The sequence below is a fragment of the Heliangelus exortis genome, chromosome 1 (genome assembly GCF_036169615.1).
Source record: "Heliangelus exortis chromosome 1, bHelExo1.hap1, whole genome shotgun sequence".
Classification (NCBI taxonomy): Eukaryota; Metazoa; Chordata; class Aves; order Apodiformes; family Trochilidae; genus Heliangelus; species Heliangelus exortis.
In genome coordinates, this window is record NC_092422.1 from 27,666,534 (window position 1) to 27,688,110 (window position 21,577).

General features: G+C 41.7%; 2 protein-coding genes across 12 annotated transcripts in view; both read right to left on the reverse strand.

The window, feature by feature from the left end:
- Positions 1-3,016: 3,016 nt before the first annotated feature.
- On the reverse strand, positions 3,017-6,344 carry MLNR (motilin receptor). The gene is given in 8 exon segments (XM_071739238.1): positions 3,017-3,589; positions 3,591-3,747; positions 3,749-3,803; positions 5,559-5,768; positions 5,771-6,034; positions 6,037-6,147; positions 6,150-6,251; positions 6,254-6,344. Coding segments are annotated over 8 exon segments (1,053 nt in total). The 5' UTR covers positions 6,324-6,344; the 3' UTR covers positions 3,017-3,505.
- Positions 6,345-6,661: 317 nt separating this feature from the next.
- Positions 6,662-21,577, reverse strand: part of FNDC3A (fibronectin type III domain containing 3A) — a 124,105-nt gene continuing 109,189 nt past the window's right edge. For all 11 annotated transcript variants that reach the window (XM_071739103.1, XM_071739120.1, XM_071739112.1 and 8 more), the window contains 9 exons: positions 19,860-19,965; positions 19,599-19,774; positions 18,430-18,543; positions 16,472-16,621; positions 16,104-16,387; positions 13,995-14,204; positions 12,463-12,629; positions 11,727-11,854; positions 6,662-9,190 (listed from right to left, as the gene is read on the reverse strand). In XM_071739103.1, coding sequence (XP_071595204.1) covers positions 8,876-9,190; positions 11,727-11,854; positions 12,463-12,629; positions 13,995-14,204; positions 16,104-16,387; positions 16,472-16,621; positions 18,430-18,543; positions 19,599-19,774; positions 19,860-19,965 — 1,650 coding nt within the window. In that variant the 3' untranslated portion in view covers positions 6,662-8,875. The remainder of the gene's footprint in view (positions 9,191-11,726; positions 11,855-12,462; positions 12,630-13,994; positions 14,205-16,103; positions 16,388-16,471; positions 16,622-18,429; positions 18,544-19,598; positions 19,775-19,859; positions 19,966-21,577) is intronic.

Consider the following 21,577-nt stretch of genomic DNA (forward strand, 5'->3'; position numbering starts at 1 on the left):
TGTATGACCTTTAATGACATTTAATAAGACCAAATGTCAGGTCCTGCACTTTGGTCACAACAACCCCAAGAAATGCTACAGGCTTGGAGAAGAGTGGCTGGACAGCTGCCTGGCAGAAAAGGACCTGGGTGTATTGATTGACAGTCTGCTGCATATGAGCCAGCAATGTGCCCAGGTGGCCAGAAGGCCAATGGCATTCTGACTTGTGTCAGAAATTGTGTGACCAGCAGAACCAGGGAAGTGATCCTGGTCCTGTACTTAGCACTGGTGAGGTCCCACCTCGAGTTCTGTGTTCAGTTTTGGGCACCTCAATACAAAAGGGACATTGAGGTGTTGGAGCAGGTCCAAAGAAGGGCAACAAAATTGGTGAAGGGTTTGGAAAACGTCCCCTATGAGGAGTGACTGAGGGTGTTGGGGGTGTTTAGTATGGGGAAATGGAGGCTGAGAGGAGACCTTATCACTCTTTACAAATACCTGAAGGGAGGTTGTAGTGAAAGTGGGGTTGGTCTCTTCTCACTGGTGACAGATGATGGGGGAAAGGGCTTTAAGTTGCATCAGGGGAGATTTAGGTTGGATATCAGGAGAAACTTTTACAGAAAGGTTAGTTAAGTACTGGAACAGGCTCCCCGGGGAGCTGGTTGAGTCTCCACCCCTGAATGTGTTTAAAAATTGCCTGGCTGAGGTGCTTGGGGACATGGTTTAGTGGTGGGTCATTGAGAACAGGGTTATAGGGTTGGGATGAGGATGGACTTGATGATCTTGAAGGTCTTTTCCAGCCTGAGCAATTCTATGACTATTTCGATGGAGTCTGCCACCAGAAGCAGAATCCTTCTGCTGTGGTGTCTGAGGTGTCCCAAGCCTGAAGCTGCCCACAGCAACACAGTCACCTCCCAAGCAGCTTGTGAGCAGTGAGTCCCAGCTGCAAGGGACCCACATCGGACCCTGCCCTGGACACCCCGTGTGCTCAGAGAGGCTTTGGGTGAGGGAGTGCACCTTGGAGAAGGAGGGAGTTCAGTGCAGCATCCCCCCTAGGGCATTTCCTTCCCTCCTCCCACTGATACCTCACCCTCCTGGCACCTATGCAATCACTTCTGTGGAAATTTCTGTTTACCTCCCAGCACAATTTAGTAACTCCTGAGAGAGGAAAAGCCATTGCCAGCAGACCCCAGGCATGCAGAAGAGATGCCACAGCTATGTTATCAGTGTGACAAAGTCTTTATAAATGTATGTAGACCAAAGGAAAAAATAAAGATTACTGCTAAAAATAACTTCTCCAAACAAACACAAAATGTCAACTGTTCTGTTCATGCCAGGCAGTGGGCATGAGCTTGTGTTAAGCCCACCTGTGCCTGATTAGGGCGGGGTGATTAGGGCGGGCCCCTACTGCGCATGAGCAGGACTGGGGGGCCAATAAAAGATGAAACTCGAAGCACAGGCTCAGCTCACTCCTGAGCAAGCGAGCAGAGAGAGATTGGCTGCTTTCGGAGCACCGCGCTAACCTGATTGCGCCCCAGGAGCTTCGTCTCGGCACCGCACTAACTTGGTTGCGCCACTAGAGCTCATCACCAGCAGGGTGAGGCTTGAGTAGCGCAGCCGGTTAGCGCCGGGTATTCATACAGAAAACCCGAGCAGCGTGAGGCTCAGGTGGCGCAGCCGGCTGGCGCTCTGAGGCAGCAAAACAGAGCAATGCAAACCCGAGCAATGTTAAGGCCGTAGGTTCGGGCCTCGCCCTACTGGGGAAGAGCTCCTTTTATTGGCCCCCCAGTCCTGCTCATGCGCAGTAGGAGCCCGCCCTAATCGGGCACCCGTGGGCTCAGCACAACCTCATGCCCACTACCTGGCAAGTAGTGGCACCTGGTTGCCTCATTTCACTACACTACACTCCCCCCAGCAACACAACGCAAGCCCTGCAGACAACTGCTCTCTTCTAGTATGAAGCTGACAGCAGGAGCAAGCAATGGGGCTTTGGTTTGGGTGGTTTTTTTTCAGTCTTAGATTTTTCTTTTATTTAGTGACTCAGAGCTTTGAATCATAGAATCATAGAATTGGCTGGAAGGGACCTCAGAGATCATCAAGTCCAACCCTTGATCCACTACCGCTGCAGTTCCCAGCCCATGGCACTGAGTGCCACATCCAGTCTCTTTTTAAATATCTCCAGGGATGGAGAATCCACCACTTCCCTGGGCAGCCCATTCCAATGCCTGATCACCCTCTCAGTAAAGAAATTCTTTCTAATGTCCAACCTAAACCTCCCCTGGCACAACTTGAGACCGTGCCCTCTTGTCTTGCTGAGAGTTGCCTGGGAAAAGAGACCAACCCCCCCCTGGCTACCCCCTCCTTTCAGGGAGTTGTAGAGAGTGATGAGGTCTCCCCTGAGCCTCCTCTTCTCCAGGCTGAACAGCCCCAGCTCCCTCAGCCCTTCCTCATAGGATCTGTGCTCGAGTCCCTTCACCAGCCTGGTTGCCCTCCTTTGGACCTGCTCCAGGACCTCGATATCCTTCCTGAACTGAGGGGCCCAGAACTGGACACAAGACTCCAGGTGTGGCCTCACCAGGGCTGAGTTGAATCATTAGTTGTATTTTTTTTTAAAACCTAGAGAAAGCTTGGGCTCAGCTCTTATAGCTTGACATCTCTGAGCTGGATGCTGAAGTGAGCAAAGACCACTTGATGTATTTATTAATTGACCAAGGTTAACAGAGAACCAAGGGCAAGCATGGACACATCACCAGTGGTGCTCCTGTAAGTGCAGTTCAACTTCATCAGTTCTGGTCCAGATTTGTATAACTATAGCCAGGAAGGTAACAGGTAAAATGCACAGGTATGGGTCTATCTAATGCACACTATCATGAGGAAGTGATTGGGGACATCTGTATTCTTACAGATTTAGGGGATTGGTTGCTAGTGTATAATTAAGAACTGTTATTTGACCACAAGGGTTAAGCCCAGAGAAGATCCTTGACAAGGGAGGAATCTGGGAAACTGGAAAACTCCCCTTCATGATAACATGAGTAGGTACTAAAAAGGATGCTTGGAGTGGTGGGCAATTTCTTTTGTGTCCATCTTCTTGCAAGACTGTGTTTTGTAAAATCTTGTTTGTAAGAAAAACATTTTAAAACAGCAAAGGATGTTGGGAGCTTTACCCATTGCTGCATTCAAGCACAGCTCCTACTTCAAACTGCTTCCTCCTTTGTGATCCTTGATATTACGATTTTTAGGACACACTAGAAATTGTGCAGAACACATATGCAACAAACAACTTGTAACAAGCTGAAACCACAGTTTTACTGCCAATTTACTCCAGCTTTTCCTGTTGATTTATCTTTCATGAGTTGCCCATCATTCTTCGTACTTTATGGTCCCTGCTTGTTCTGTTAACAAAACCAGAAGTATTTCAAAATGCAAATGGTTACAAATACCACACGCTCTGACAAATGTGCACCCTTTTGTGACTCTCCTGTGAAAAATTAGTTACCTTCCTATTTGAAGAGAAGCACTGGCTGCAGCCTCAGAAGCTGGTGGCACACTCGTGTCTTGTGGTAGCACTGGTCTCTGTGTAGCCACCAGCATCTTTCACTGCTGTGAAAGATGCATCTTTCACTTTCTGCAGCTCAGTGTGGCACCAGCAGCTTGCAGGCTGCTGCCCTGTACTTCTTCAAAATGAGGTTGTGGAGGACAGGGTTGATGGATGCACTCAGGTAGAAAAGCTGCAGAGCTAATATGTTAAAGTACTGGAGAACAGCATCATCTGATCCTGCCAATGTGGAAAGGCAACCAGCAAATTACAAAAGCCAGAACCACCACAGCTATAAGACAAAATAACACATGTAGCAGTTATGCGTGAGGCAAACTTTCAACCATCCAGTAAACTGAATTTTACATGGCTGATTTTGCAGGTTATCCTGACTGGCACAAATGATCCATAGAAATAATGGTGAGAAATAGTTGGAAGCCCATGAAAATGGGAATAGCATCAAGTCTGATTGTTAGTTTTTGAATTACTGGAACTGGTAAAATGGAACTGGCAAAATCTTCAGCTACACTCTGAGATGAGCCTGCTGAGAAAATAATAAAAAAACTGTGGTGTAACACTCATATAATAATGTCAGGCACAACAACAAAGATTCCTTTTGGCAATGTCCGTAGTGCCCTGTGTGTGATATGAAAACAGGACACAGCAGCTCCTCTTGACACAGAGCTGCTGATGTGTCTACATTGTTGAAACAGACCCTGGGGTAAGGGCTGAACTCCAGCCATGCAAACTCCCACTGCCCTTGCACTATTTAGGTTGATGACCTAAAGACCTATGGTTCAGTTGGTCTACTGATTTTTTTATCTGCTGAACCTCTTGCACACATCTTCAGGAAAGTACTGCTTGAAACAGGTATTTGACTTGATGGATGCATAGCCAGAGCCACTTCAGCTGTTCTCCTGGTCTTAGATTGGATTTTAGCATAATACAAAAAAAAACCAACCCCACAGTCTTGAAATAGCAACATAGCAGGAGCAGATGAGGAACTAAACAAGGTATTACTGTATCTATATTTTAAAATTACATTTGTTTATAAATGTAGGTAAGTAAAAGAAATAATAATTTATGAAGCACCCTTCATGTTTCTCAGAGCTTAAAAAAAAAGGAATGTGGCTACATGTATGCCTGTAACAAATTACACGTGTCATGCTGCTGGCTCTTTGAGATAAGATAAGGGGGAATCGGCCTGGTTCAGTGGCTTCTGAGGAGATTGTGGACATGGGTGTTTCTGTTGGAAAACCTCTCTCAGGCTTATTAGTTTCTTTCCCTAGATCCAGACAATTTCTATCCAGCTGATCACATCCTTGGTGAAATAAGCCTCCCATGTAGTATGCAAAATCTTTGTTAAATGTAGAAAAAAATAAGCAGGGCATTTTTAAAAAATGCTCATTAAACAACAGTTGGCTTTTTTTTTCTTTCCCCTTTTCCCTTCTTCTCCCCTGTGCCCGGAGAGCAGTCACTATTTACAAATTTTGAAGCCAAGGACAAGCTCTAAACTTTCCTGCAGATCTCTGAACTTTCCTGAGCCTGCCACTAGGTTAATGAACTTTTGACTACGAAAATGAATTAAAAATTAACAGCATCCTACATCTGCAGGAAGTGCTTTGCTTTTATGTGACTTGCCCACAATGACTTGAAAGGGTTAAGCTGCTGTTTTTTTGGCCTATTTGGGCAGTGGATTTACTCCTAGGAGAGCTACAAAAGCTCACTAAGAAAATCAAACTGTTTTTTCAGAAGAAGAAATCTAGTATCCAGAGGTGGTGCTGCCCACCTGAAGAGATTGCTGAAGTTACCACAGTATTTCTGAAGTTGCAGACTACCTTGTACTCGGTTTTGCCTAGTAAAATTGATTAAAAAGGTATTTCTGCAGAAGGCAGTCACGCTGCTGAACATGCAGTGCACTGGAGGGCTCAGCAGCGTGGCTGGGATGTTCCCTGGCACTATCCCCACCTTGCGTGGGAGCTGTGGGTGCTCTGACCCCCATCCAGGCCCCAGCCATGGCCCAAGGCTGGATGGAGGAGGGACTCACCCAAGATATTGACTGTCTGGCCGTGCTCCTTCTCGCAGAGGACCACGTTGGGGTCCTGCAGACGGACATTGCTCTGCCACAGCTCTCGGCCGATGAAGCCACACAGGACATGGAGGCAGATGATGGGCAGGATGAAGTAGCAGGTGGTGACCCAGAACACGGTGGCCAGTGAGCTGGACTCCATGGCCTGCGGGGTGGGCTTGCACTCAGGCTGAAGTCGGTGTGGTTGTCAGGCTGCTCCACACCAAGCAAGAAGAAGAAAGGGCCAGCGGAGAGGAAGGCAAAGACCCAGAGGATGCCGCTGACAGCCTTGACCCGGCGCTCGGTTACAACCACGGTGGCCATGAGGGGGAAGCAGATTGCGAGGTAGAGCTCCGCGATGAGGGCGGTGATGTGGAGGAGGGTGCAGCAGGTGCAGCCCTCGCTGAGGTAGAGGGAGAAGCGGCACAGCAACTGCCCGAAGACCCAGGGCCGGGGCGCCAGAGCCGGTAGAGGTCGAAGGGCAGCGCCAGGAAGATGAGCAGGTCCGAGACGGCCATGCTGCCCAGGCAGAGGTTGGTGGTGGTCTTCATCCCGCGGTGCCTGCGGACACCAGCACCGTCGGGACGCTGCCCACCACGCCGACCACAAGGAGCCCAAAGCAGACAGCCATGAAGGGGACGAGTGCCCGCACCGGCAGCGCGGTGCACACCCGCAGGGCCAGGGCCAGGGCCAGGGCCAGGGCCAGGGCTCTCTCCCGCTGCCGTTCCCGCCACCGCCCCACATCCCACCGGGGGACGCGCCCGCCTCAGCGCCCGCCTCAGCACCCACCGCCGCTGCCAGGCCGGACGCGCCCTGCCGGGGTCTCGGCGGCTCCTCCGGCCCCGGCCCAGACCCCGCCCCGCAGATGGGGGGCTCCGGGGAGGTTCGGCCCGGCTCCCACCCCCCGTCCCCCCCTGCGCGCCCCGCGCTGAGGGAGCGGGGGGCACCGCGGTCCCGCCCGAAGGGGCGGCGGGAGAGGCAGGGGGAGAGCAAAGCGCGGCGGCGGGGATGGGGGCTGTGAACAGCACGGACGGACGGACGGACACCCACAAATAAAAAAAAAAAAAAAAGAAAGAAAGAAAGAAAAAAAAGAATGATACTTTTATTTTCCACGGATTTTTAAAGATACTTTGCTACATAGTTTATGTATTTTCTATGAGACTATACAGGTTCGTCTTCATGGAGTCCGACGTTGTACAATTGTAAAGTGATATGTTTGGTAGTGTGTCTATAACATTTTAAAAAGTTTGAAGTTTTTCTTTTTTTTTTTTTTTTTTTTCCTTTTTTTTTTTTTTTTTTTTTTTTTTGGAATGTACAGTATATGAGGTAAAATTAAGATTACATTAAAAACTGTCTTCAATGCAGTAATACGCACTGAGGCTCAAATGGCAAATACACTATTAAATGACTATCAAAAATAGGAGCTCATTTGAATTTTACTATGAAAAACATTAAGTCACTGCAGATTAACTGTAGTAACAAATCTTACCGTTTCAGACATTCAACCATAAGAAATCTCTGGGCTGTTACACGCAACCTCATTTGCACTGCCAAACATGGCACTTTTTAAAGAAGTTTCTAGAAAACATCAGTTATCGCGGTATCCTGCGGGAAGGTATCAGCCTATACGTACAAATGACAGATTGGAAATAAAATGTAAACATACAGTACATTTTAAAGACAGATCGTTCTCGCCACGTGGAGGCCAAGTTCTTTGTCATTTCTTTTTTTTTTTCTTTAAAAAAAAAAAAACGAAACTCAGCAACATTATTCTACAGCACAGATCATTGGACGCATAAACAATTACAATACATGCCCGTTCTAATATAAGAGAAATTCTTCAGTGATCTTCAAAGCACAAGACAGAGGTTCCTTTTTTTATTATTATTAAGACTGACAGAAGTGTTTAATACCATTAAAAATGCTAAACTGAACACAACTAGAAGTCATTAATGATCCACTATCTTGTAACTCAAATAAATTAAAAAGAGCTAATTACAAAGTGTATAACAAATAACATAAGTGTGATGAGACAAAGATATTTTTTTTTTTCAAGATAGTTTCACTACAAGCTTTTTGTCACTGGCAATCATTGACATCTAGCAAGATGTTCAATGGATACTTGATAAAATTCAGTCTGGTCATTCAAGAACTCACAAGTGCAAGCTCACAAAACATTGATGAGTTATGCAATTGCAAAGTGCTCTAATGCAACATTAACTACATGCAATCAACAATTTGGTACAGTATCCAAGGAGACGTTACATTAAACATTAGGATCTCAAGAAAAAAGCAGCTTTAAGTTTTCTGGTGCAAATTACTACACTTCGTCTTCTGATTTGGTGCCCCAAAGAAAGAAAGAAAGAAAGAAAAAGAAAATGAAAAAAAGGCAGTGCTTGATTCTGGTGGATATGGCAAGTGAATGTCAGGGAAACAGCAAAAATTCAATAATTAATTTTATCTCAAAAATCTATTAACTGGCCAAAATCGGAGGGCACAGACATCTGTATAAACTACATCCAATCAAAGGTCATCTTTGTAAATATATTTTTTTCAATTTAAGTAAGTTTAAGAGGTTCTCTCACACTCTCTCTTCTATATTTGTAAGAAGTAAAAGAGACATTTTTGTTAAGTAAACATCAAATCTTGGGGGCAAGATACACCACTTGTGCCATCTCCTTGTAGTCTTTCAAAAATATCTACTTGCAGTGAAGAACTCCGCATTTATCAAATAAGAAGCTTCCTTCATGCATGCTGTTCCATCCAGTTTATTATTTGCTGCCTGAGAAAAGCCCCTTCTGGTTTTCAGCATAAATCCTGCTTCCCAAATAATTAAGACAAATGAGGAGGTAGAAATACAGCGCTGAATTGCTTTCACAGCATCAGATTAATCTTGTATACAGCACAAGTTCGTTAGTGTAAGTTTTAAATGCGATCTACACATTATTCCCTGTTATTGTAGCAACCCTTTAAAGTGTGGGCCAGGAAACCCATTTTTTTTACACTTGTGTTTACTGGTTAAACCCTTTTGATTAAACACTGTTTGCCTGCCCCATTTCGAGTTTGTACTGCAAGAAGGCATATCAAAGAAAAGATTGTATTTCTGTGGCTTGAGTTCTAATAAGCTGTGTCAGCCTATCCCTACCAGTAAGCATTTTAAAGTGGCTGAAAAGGTCTGCATCAGTCCCAATGCCGGTGCTAAATGCCTGGTTTTGTAAAAGCAAGAGAACAGAATTACTTTTAGGTTATGAGAAAGTAAAAATTAATGGGAGCATTCTAATACAAATCTCTTTTCTTCACTTTATTACAAAGTACTGAATGATAACAGCAATCAGAATGGAAAAGATAGCAAAAAGTGCAAGGATGACAGCAGCACACACTTGGTCGCTCTGTGACCATTGCGTCCTTGTGGTTTGCACAGTGTCCTTGTTGGTGCTTGCCGGTGGCTCAGTCCTCTGAGAGATGAAAAGCACTGGTGCACTGTAAGGGCCAACCAGGTCCTGGTGACCCGTGGTCTCTTGGCACTGTCGGATGGCACAGGCGCGGAATCGGTATTCACAGTTCAGCTGGAGGCCGGTGTATCGGAACGACCAGTCCGGACCCTTATAAATCTGGCAATGAAGGAAAAAAAACCCCATGCATCCGAGTAAAAATGCCCTGCATACACATAGATCTATCAGTATGGTGGTGTTTATGGAGAAGGCAACCTTAGAAAAGGATGACTCCTCACCGGTGTTTTCACCCATGCAAAGAAAAATGGCCAAAAAGCTCATGAATGCTGTCGAACGGCCAGATAAAAGTCTCCAGCCCTTTTGATGAAACGTAGAAAAAGAACTGCAAGTTCCTTTATGGCATGGTGAGTACAGGCCAAATAAACTCTGTTGGAAGCCCTGGTGTTAAGGTGTTTCAGTAACAAGTTGCAATGTAAACACTTCACCATGGGATGTAATATGCAATATCATGTTGCAGGACTTTAGGTAATTAACTCTGTATCAAGGTACTTCATTAAGTCTAATCCAACCCAACATACTTCATTGTAGTTAAGATATCATGTGCTTAAAATATTGTAATTTATCCCAATAAACACTGTCTCAAGAAAGCCATGGGAGTCCTCTCTGTGATGCTTAATTTCCTCAGATCCTGGGAACCAAATGACTTATTAGGGTGTCCCCTGTGGGTGTCTCAGTTGGCTGACTGACATAAGCTCATAACTCTTCAGCAGGGAGTGCCTAATTTGGTGAAACCTAAATGCTCATGTCTCAAATTAATTCATTTGCAGCTATATAAAGGTTTTGTAAAAGCCAACGAAACCCCATGTGGGCCCAATTTTCTGTTTATAGGTATATCAATAGGTACTGAGCTATTAATGTAGGCAGTAAAGCACAATTTGCTTTATTTAACTGATGGCAGGAATGAGAACTATCACATCATGCAGAAGTTTTCCCTATGGTTATCACAGCATTAGCACAAATGCAAACTATCAGCTGTTCAATGAAAGAAGCAGGAAGTTTCTTCCCATTTTGTTGAAGAGGTGTTGCTGGGCCTGTGGCTACTTACAGACTCAGAAAGTCCTCTAACAGCCAGGCAGCTGAACTTTACAGGAACCTACAGCTTGGAGACTTCTCTTTTGCTCAAGAAATTGTTCCTATACTGAGACGTACCAGAAGTTGCCTTGCCCTCAAATTTGTTTTCTGGAGTATTTATATGATTGCTTCCTAAACCCTTTAAGAGCTGGACTGATGCATATAGCTTCAATAGCAGATTGCTACCTTATTTTGTCTGAAGCACAGTGGAAGCAATTTGGCTGACAGATCAGGGAGAAAGAGGAGAGAAGAGTGAGGATGTGGCAGGGAAGTGGTAATAAACAGCCTGGAGTGAATATCTAGGCAGTTGAGTTTTTTGTACATATCAAAGAAAACTCTCACCATCATGGCTAAGTATTTTAAAGGCAGTTTTCACCTTCTTTACTTCTTGACTGTTCCAATTTTAATTTTTGCAAAACAGTGTCCTCACTTTATTTGAATTCACTGCCCTAAAACTATTATGGAAAAGCAGAAGGAATCATGCAGCTCAGTGTACTTATAATTTCCAGGCTTAAAGTGTAACCTTTATTTTCCTGTGCAGCCTATTTGGCAATGCATATTGCTCATCAAAGTGTGATTTACCTCAGTGTTTAGAAGCAACACTGACTATGTCTTACTTACATACTTAAAAGTTGAATTTACAACTTTAAAATTACAATAAAGAATATTCACATGGAAAGGAAACAAACATCTTGGATTATGGTTGATCTCTTATTGGAAAATGTAACAAATACTCCTAACAAACAGCACTACACTAAAACTTAAGAATTATGAAAATATTCAGACCTATAATCTACCAAAGCACAGGCACACTTATTTAATATTGACTTATAATGAAGTTATACCAGAATTAATTGTGTTTCCTTGCAGGAAGGAAACCTGCTTGCTTCATAGTGTGAAACAGACTTTCCTAGCCTAATTTCATGTCCATTATCTGGCAGTTTACCAGGAAGCAGGATTAGCACTGCACACTCTCTTTTAAATGTAGAGTAATCTGTAGCTTGGTATTTCAAACTGCATCTTTGGGTAATCAAACCTGAAATTAAAACACACTCCTAACTGCACATCCCTTGTGCTTACAGAGTGCCCTACTACTGAAAAAATCTTATGGTAAAAAACCTAATCACTGAATTATGTAAAAAAGGTTTCCCTACACCTTCATGTCTACATTGTGTAAGTAGGGGGTCCTTCCTACCTGCAGTTCTATGTACAGAAGCAGAACTTAAGACAACAAAGCTTTAATAATATTGTTTACTACCTTCAAACAGTTCAAAGAGAAACCTCTGTTCTTTTTCTCCTCAGACTCAATTCTCTACCACTGGGTGGATGGGTTTCTTTTGTCACTTCTTCCCATTAGTGGACCATTTCCTCACCACCTGAGGTTTCAATTTGTGTTTACTAAATCTCAAGTGTAACCCAGAGAGGCTGCACTTCATTGCACTATTTCTATTAAATATCTTTTTTCTATGACAATGATTTTAGGAGATACACATAAACCTTTAATCAAAGCTAATCATCACAAATACTAACTGAAGAAAGATGTAATAGCTTGAACACATCATACCTGTTTGAATTCTGAGTCTTTGCCCACCATGACCTGAAGACAGTAAATAACTGGATCACCCTTCATGGGTTGCAGAACCTCCCAGGTGATTTCACAACTGTGATCATTTATTCTCTCTATCCTTGGTGCTGAAGGGAGAAAACACAGAAGTGACAGCTCTACTTTCCCCATTATTTAATGTTTTACACTAGCATCTTGTAAAATTCTGTATTCTATCTGCTATTTTGCCTCAGAGAATAAAATCATTCTGATTAAAATAAACTCTTCCAACAGTATTTTCTGAAACAACAACTGACAATTCACATAGGTCTCTCTACTGCTAGTTTAGGTATTGTCCAAGGGAAAGAAAATAAAATTTGGTGCCTGCAAGTGTGCAAAAAAGCCAAACAACCCCTCAAAGTCCCCAAACTGCTGAGCTTAAAATTGTTCTAAACATGCTAAGAAGAATTTTTACCCCTAATTACTCTAACTGGCTCGTTACTCTCTCTTGGGAAGTAAGCATTCCAAGTACAAACATTCTTATGTAAAAAAAAACAACCCACATAAACCCCAAGTCTTCCATTTAAGGAGCAAATATTTTACGCTTTTGGCAATTAAAAGAAAGGAGCCTGCCCTTACTACCCCTATCTACATTTGGAAAAGAGCTTATAATTCTAAGTACCCTGAACACAACACCATCCCAAAACAAACTTGACATCCACTCACCCCCCCTAAATGAAAAAAGCAGCACCTTTACCTTTCAAGGCAGCTGGAACAGATTTGGGAGTAGTGAAAACATATTCTTGTGAAAGGGGACCTTCACCAGCTTCATTGCATGCCTGAATACAAAATTTGTATGATGTTGACTCACTGAGTCTTTGTACTTTGTACGTATGACATGGTCCTCTGTATAAGGATACAAACCTGAGAAAGGAAAGAGTAGCTTATTTTAAACACAGAAAAGGACTCCTGAAGTAGCTACAGTATCATCTTATAATCTATTCCTATCATTTCCCAGAATCTAATGAGAAGCCCAGAGTTAAAAAGTGTTCTGGCATTACTGTAGAACAATGAACTCATTTTCCAAGGCCAAGCTTTTATTTTGCATGTCTTTGAACTAAAAAATCTTTTCTACAAGAATAGCTCTACTACAGACTGTCTCTTGCAAAACTTAACCTTCTGCATTTGAAACAATGGGAAAGAATAGCAGTTCTCTCTCTCAATGAGCTGTGTACACTTACTTTTTTTTTTTTTTTTCTTTTTTTCTTTTTTTTTTTTTTGTCTTCTACTTCCCCTGTATCTTAAGTTTTTCAAAATGAGGCAACTGGATTTTAGCTTTTTGCTCCTTTGTAATTCTCCCTTACAACACCTAAGAAATGGTCATGGATCCAACTGCTTGTACATCACCATCAGAGATGGATGACTGATGAAGCTCATTCAGATCTGCAGAGGAGGCTGGAGTCACACTTGGAGCACAACCAAGTCCTGTTCTGAAAGCTTTGGAGATTGGCCACTCTCCTTTGTGTTATAATTCTTACACAGACTGATCTTGGCAGCTCTCATTTGATTTTCAATTTTGGCATCCCCAGGACACACCACAAGCCTATCTCCTTCTGCAGGGGTTACCATCTCTTTCGACCAGATGGTGCCTGCACATGACCCAGGTCTTTGGTAATGGCAATGAATTTCTTACCCGTTAAGAGTCTAGTTTATTTTCTTCCTTCCAGCAAAGCAACTTCACCAAGCAGATCTATTTTGCCTCAAGCTAAAACTACTCAGAGATTCAGATACAGTACAGTGTAGCAGTAGCATTCTACCATTTAGGTAAGGGTACCTGCTGTAACAGCTTACATTCCGATTTAACATGAGAGAAAGGATCCCTTAAAATAAATTTTACTATGTGAGTTTATTTTCCACTATGAATAATCACATATAAAGATAACAGAGTAAGGAATACATTCCTTTTAATATCAAGTACGTAAAACCAACAAGGCTGGTTAGAATTCACACTGAGAAAACACTTTACCAACTGTGAGAGAAAAGCGTGCTGGCACTAAACATTTCATTTAACTTTTCACATTGAAATTTAAACAAAAAAACTATGCAGTTTTTTATCTTGTACTTCACAACACAGAACACTAGAGCCCTTCTTGCCTTTCCAGACAAGACAACCTCCTATGTCTGTTGTAAATTCAGCAAAGCATACAGAATTTTGCCCTTTGCTGCTGCCATCTCCCAAGCATCAGACCACAGGCACACAGGGTAGACTGAAGTGATGCCAAAACCAACCTTCCATTCTTATCCTCCATTTGAAGGTGGTACTGAATGGAGTCAGTTAATGCCTTTGCAGTTCCCTCTCCCCACTTCAGCTTGAGAGTCTGAGAACTGTATGCAGCGCATTCCAGGCGAGGTGGATCTGGGGGCAGAGGCTTTGTTTTCAGTTTCATGGTGTGGCTGAAAGGACCTGCTCCAAGGCTGTTCAGGGCTTGAATTCGTACTCTAGTATTTTAAAAAAGAAAGAATATATTAACTTGAAATCAGATTCTAAAAAATAACTGGTCACTTCCACTGTTCACATTCAAGAGAGAATACTGGTACCAAAGAGATTTTCTACAGTGAACACTTTCATCAATATTCTGCTTTGATAAGACTGTCCTGAATATGCAGGAGTGTCACTTCCCTTGCTACATTTTAAGAAGCTGGACTGATTCAAAATAAAAATATGTTGGCATAGATGCATCATTCACATTAGTGAAAAGCTCTACATCCATGAGTGGTTCATCTTCCTGACACTGCAGGCCTTGTACCAAAATTTTTGATAGCCACACTGGAGAGATGAGAGATGGTAAAAAATCTCCATCCTGAAAGAACCAAATGCATATCTTTGGCTGTTATGTTAGGTGAGTTAAAAGATCACTACATTAAAGTTTTATGGGCTTTTTGGAACAGATATTATTCCTGTGAAAATAACGTGATGGTGCCCAGATATCTTTCTTGCTGTTTTCACTGGTAATACATCTCCAGGTGCCTGCAAACACAAGCCATCTTTGGGTCTGCTTGGAAAGGGATGGGGGGAAACTATCAAGGGACACATGGCTGAGGGACTTGTAGAACTTGAAATTCAGGGATAATTTTTTCTTTTTTTGGATACTCCACACAAAACAATGCTGGCATTAGGTTTACAAGTATGAATTGAAACAAGTAGCCAAGAAATTTATTTCTAAAAAAAAAAAAGCAGAAATCAGAGAAATCTGAAGCTCACAGGCAGCCACAGAGCATAGTGTGTCTAATCTCATTTTTCAGACTAACGCTTGTCTAAAATAGTTTCTAGGTAACTGGAAAAAGGTAATCACAATAATTAAATCCTGAAACAATCAAACACAAGACTGAACCACAAATGTGTGTTCAGGCTTATTCATAAATATTTCTCTTCCACTATAGTAATATACAACATTATGCAAAATTTGTATCAAAGACCTAAGGTTAATATACGTAATTTTTTATTTTCACAAGGCTGACACTGTATTCTATAAAAGGACTTTTGTAAATAGAAGTATGGAAGTATCTCTGAAATAGAATCTTCCCTTTTTTCAGTTTGTTGACACAGAGTGTAACAGCTCTTTGAACTGTCAGCATTATCCTTAATTAATTAAGGCCACAGAAAAATTTTGGAAATCTGCCATTATATAGGCAGATGATATTCTAACCACACAGAAAGTGTGGGCTTAAATTCTTACTTTACTGGGACTGACATTCTCCTTAAAGTTTTAATACTGAGGACATGATTTTGTAAGAGGAATGTATAATGCATTCAGCCAGAATTACTGATGTTTACATTAATATTTTTCAGTAACCCTTGGGCTAAATGTATGGGATGATTTAGTAACTTATTTGAAAGATATTTAAAATTGGTTGATAGATTTTCAGTCCAGTATTCTCCACGCTGACTGCCACCCAAATACTTGCTATTTCTGCAGAAAAGGCACTGTAAGTAGCAAGGAGTCATTATATTTGACAATTCAGTCAATAAAGACTGGACACGGTCCTTCCTTGGATGGATTTTATCCTTTGTCAAACAGATTAGAAGCCATGTATCTATGAAGAAACCAGTCCAAAAAACATTATGAATCTGAATCTGTAATCCAAATTCAGTTAAACTGACACATTATCTGAGGCAGATACAACAGATCTACAGCAATAAACACACTGGAATAAATTGTTCTTGAAAGAGAATAAAACCAGCACAGATCATCTATTCATGAAGATCATCATTACAAACCTTCCTTTTCCTTCATGGCTATGTACTGAGGCATGTAGAGAAAAAATGTAAGGAAACAGACAAAGAATCTGCTCTTGTGGAAGAAACAGCAGGCTGTCAAGTAGCTGTGTACAGCATACCTGTAGGTAGTATCTGGCTGTAAACCATCTATAATATAGCTCAGAACCTTCCCCACAGTTACTGGCTGCTTATCTCCAAAGTCTATGCTGTAGCCAAGGATTTCGGATCCATGGTCACAGGGTTTTTCCCAGCTTATAGCAAGGCATGTGGAAGGAGAATAGTGTGGACTTTCAACTTCATCTTCACTTAGTCCCCGAAGAGAAGTCACAACTGCAGGTACAGAGGCTGGAGTCATACATGCCACTACTTCACTGAAAGGGCCTGCACCTGCAACATTCACTGCCTGCAAATGCAAAGTACACCATGTTTTAATGGCGGGAGCAAGTTTCCTTTCCAGATTTCACCAACAATAGTTTTAAGTCTTTACCTGAACCCTGCAATAATATATAGTGGCAGGCAAAAGCCCTTTCATTTCACAGTTGAGCCCAGGCCCACAATAGGAGATCTGCATGCAGCCCTCCACACCGCCCCACTCCAGTCGGTACTCCGTGACATCAGCTCCGTTACTCACTGGAACCTTTAAAATGGATATAAATAATTAGAAGTTAAATTCACTGAAAAAAACAAAACCAAACCAAACCAAAACAAAACCCACTCCAAATTCATCACATCTATGTTGTTTGTTTGTTTTTCACTGATGTTACCCTTCCATTCCTTAGATAAATTTTAGTTTAGTGCAATACAAATAAATCAGAATACTGATTTACTGGCCTTGTTTAAAAATACAATTTACTGTTGCAGAGACTACTCCATAAAAATTAAGTGTGATTTCAGTTGCTTTACACAGAGTTCATTTAGCATGTGGCATTTGGCTTAGGAGCCTAAATGGTCAATGGCAAGAAACTTTTCTTGAAAGGGTGATTTAGGTTTTTCATTGATTTGGTCTACACTGCAGGGATGACAATATTCAGCAGCTCACTGGTGCCACTGTTGTAATCTTACAGACTAAAGGACTCCTCTTTTGGAGTACATGATGGCTCCTGTGCATGGAAACTATGCTGATCATAATGGGAAGCAGAAAATTGTGCACTGTCTTTTCCCAAGATAAAGAGTTGTGAATCACCTGGGAGAGGTAACTATGCAACAATGCAGACCTGGACTGAAAATGCCTGCTCAGGATGCCTGTTTTTCCTCACCACCTGCTTCAGGAAGCCAAACTTAGCCTCACAGTGTTGGGAGCTGAATGCTTTTAATACTCTTTAGAAATAATAATTTGAAGTACTGAAAAAAATCACATGTACCACTACTAAACTAAGACATGAGACTACAGAAAGATACCAGCAGTCAATGAAGTAATAAGAAAAAGCCAACCAAACAGCCAAAAAAACACCTGCCTTAAAAACTTCCAGGGATGGGGCTTCCACCACCTCTCTGGGCAACCTGTTCCAGTATTTCACCACCCTCATGGTGAAGTACTTCTTCCTCATATCTAATCTAAATCTATCCTCTAGTTTGAAACCATCCCCCCTAGTCCTATCACTACCGAACAACCTTCCAGGCTAAACACTTTAATTTATTTATTTGTTTTTTGTACAGTTCATATAATCACAAAACCATAAAAGAATTTGGTTTGGAAGGGACTTCTAAAAGTCACCTAGTCCAATCCCCCTGCAATAAGCAGGGACACCCTCAAATAGGTCAGGTTGCTCAGAGCCTTGTCAAGCCTCACCTTGAATGTCTCCAGGGATGAGGTCTCAACTACCTCCCTGGGCAACCTGTGCCATTTTTCCACTACTCTCATGGTAAATAATTTTTTCCTAACATCCACCATAATCTACTCTTCTCTAATTTAAAACCATTGCCCCTCATCCTGTCACTACAAGCCCTTGCAAACAGTCCATTTCCAGCCTTCCTGTAGGCCCCCTTCAGATAGTGGAAGGTCGCTGAGTTCTTTAACTCAAATAAACTACTTCATGTCAAGTCAATGAAAAGCTGTGTTTAAATAGTATTCCCAGATAGAATCTTCCTTTTTAAAAGTTTAATTTTTATCAGTTGCATATAGGAAGTCTGTGAGGCTTTTGCTACTTTATTATTGATGTAATTATATCAAATTAGATCAGCTTACTAACCCAGCAAAGGCACAACAACCTAATGTATTATGTGGATATATTAGCTCTGAGAAAAGATAACCACATTAAAGAAAATTTTTAAGAAGAAATGCAGTGCAGCAGTTGTGGCAGAACTCCCCAGAGAACCAAGTAAGATCTCAAGGACCTGCAGGCTGCCGTATGATGAATGGCTTTAAGGTTTTACATACCAAATACTTAAAAAAATGTGATTAAAATACAGTTTTAAGCTAAGATAGGCATAAGATGGCATTCTTACCTCCCACGACACCTGAGCACAAGCAGCAGACCTGCATGCCACCTGAGGGGGCCTGCACTGATCTGGTGGTCCAGGTGCTGTAGTTATTTCACATTTTTCTGAATAAGGTCCAAACTATTAAAAAGGGAGTTGATACAATTATTTTCGAAACACAAAATTACTACTTTTAAATAAGTTTATCATCATAGCAACATGTAATAGCAGCCTGAAACTTTGTGTTAGTTGATTATAAAATCAGTCTTCTTGGACTGTGGATTTAGGATTTAGTTCATTTTATGACAATAGCTGCAAGACTCTTCTCTACAGCAAAACCAATCAGAATAAACACGATACTCCAAACTTTCAGGCAAAACAGGAATGTGCTATCCAAGTCCTTCTTTACAAGTCACATGATGGCTGTACACACTATAACAGAACACAATTTCTAACTATTTGTAACTATTTATATCTAACTACAGTAAATCAATGAAATACTCTGTGGGAGGGATAAAAGTTAGATCAGTGCTTTAAAGCCTTAAGCTGCAGACATCTCCATGAGTAGTGCCAACTGGTAACGACAGTTTTTATGAAGAAAATGTTATGGAACAAATGCAAGCAGTTTGGCCTTTCTGTCTTTCTATCAGGACTTTGAATACATAATTAAAGCAAGCTGGTTCTACAGCAGCCATTATTTAAACACATTTAATACCCCAAGTAGAAAAAAATATTCTCACATCTGGCAAAATAAGTACTCAGAAGTTAAACTAAATACAAAAAAGAGAGCCAGGAAATGCTAATTATTATGTTCTAGAACACTGACTGCTGTAAAAATAAAGGACAAACAATTTACAAAGGTGTGTACAGAAAATAATTCACTAGCTTACTTCACATGAAAACAGTGGCAACAGTGTTTTGATAAACGTACTTGGCATTTCCAAACCATTTCCCAGTGCTATTATTCAGATATAAGACTGATTAGCTATTTTCTCTTCCCTTCCTCTAAAATCCCTTTGACTATAAACTGATGTTCAGCTATCTGTTCCCTCACAGCAATAAGCTACGTAAATCAAATGACTCTATAGTAGGAAATCATAATTTTAAAATGACAGCTAAGAGCTCCTTTTAAAGAGAAGATCCTTAATAGTATTTGCAGTCTCTGGAGACAGTTTCATTTCAGATTGTCTCCTTACCCCAGCCTTGTTAGCTGCTCGCAGTCTGAAGCTGTACATCCTCCCTGGAAGAAGGCTGCCTACTGTGCATTCAACATCAGAGCCTTGGTAAACCTCTCTGTGTTCATCAGTTTCTGTCTGAAACATTTCCAGCCCATAACACGTAATGGGTGAACCACCGTCTACCTGAGGTGGTCCTAAAAATAAGAAAGAAAGAAAAACTTATTTAACACGTAACACATTTGGGTCCTCTATCTTCACTGACAGTTGTAATAAAATTACCCCAGCGCAGCTGAATTTCTCTTGCTCTTGGTCTACCCTGTAGTCTTGGAGGCTGACATGGGCCAGGAACCACTGCTGGTGTCTGCACCAGTAAAGAATCAGATGCCTAAAAAGCAAAGAGAGATTAATGAAGCCACGTAGGCCAAAACAAGTGCTATCAATTATGGCACAAGCAAAATACTTGAGTCAGAAACAGGATCTTCCAGTTTTTGAACCACATCCTCAAACACATGAAGATGCTTAAGTAATCTGGTATGCATTTCTCAACATACCCATACAAAACATGCTAAATAATCACATAAGATGCAAAATTAACTTTTGCCTTTGTGTTTTGATATAAAGACAAGGGGTAAAATTTAAAACTGGTTATATCAGTACAAACACAGTATAGGTGCTTGAAATATGATTTGCTAAATGTAAAGTCATTCTCCTTTCCATTAAACTGCAGTTTAATGATTTCTAAAACCTTACTCTAAGGCTTATATATTTTCTGTGCAAGAACATTTCAGAAAGTAAAAGTAGGGAAAAAAAATTGCTATTTCAACTTTTTCATTCACCTCTGATTTAAAATGCGTGCAAAAATACATGGCATAAGAATATCCAGCAGATGGCCTTGACTATTCTGGATGCAGACAGAAATGGGCCAGAGACAATGTGAGGTTATTAGCTTCAGTGTGATACAGAGCAAACACTGGCTGCCTTTAGTTGGTAAGCCTTTCAGTTTACCAGAGACAGATCTTAAGAGTCTCATTTCATAACTGCTTTCTACATATATTCCAGAAAGAGCTGACTGGGAGCTCTGCTGCTTTTCAGTTCCTCTGACATGTACTGGAGCACTGAACACAGATGCTACTTTAAAAGCAAAATGGTTCTCAGCAGGCATATGTCCATGACAAGCTACAGAAAAGTTTCATTACATCTTTCTGTACAGTTGTTCTGTTGATTTCTAACACCTTCAGAAAGCATATCAGGACTTCCTCAAAGCTATCTTCTCTTTGGTATTCAAATAGTGTTTATTTTAAACTAAAGGGGTTGGGCTGTGGAGAAGGATGTTGGCAGACCTAAAGCCTCCAAAGACATACATACACCTGTGGTTAGGTGACTGGGAGGCATTCTGTCTTCTCCTGCATAACAGCAAGCTGAGCTGTGGCAAGAGGGAAAGCACTGCAGCTGAGCCAGCACTGAAGGAGTCCAGATTTACACTTCAGGTGGCTGAGGGCAAGGCTGTGTTTGCAGGAGACTCCTATGTGGAGGAAGAACACACGAATTTTATATAGTAAGGGGGGGCTGGGGAAGAAATGGCACCAAAAATGCACAGTTTTAAAAATTTTCAGATTGGCATGACAGTGCAGAGGGCCAAGGCTGGTTTTGCTACACTTGCTGCTGGGAAGAGTGAAGAAGAATACAGTATGACATTTTAGTGCTGGAGGATGAACTGCACCACAGAAATGCCAGTGCCAGTGTGTGTGTATATAATATGTATATACAAGGGAGCATATCCAGGCATACAAAATGTACCTACTGAAAATTAGGTGTATGTAAACATTTTGATTGTGGCTAAGACACCGTGGGAAGAGACTACAAAGCCCAGTCCTGTAAAGCCTGAGGAAACACTTTCTCCTTCCTTTCCTGCTGGGCTGACTTGGCTGCTCACACAGGGTAGGTCCCTGACCACATGCAAAACATTAAATTTACACTGTTGTCTGTGTTAGGCCTTA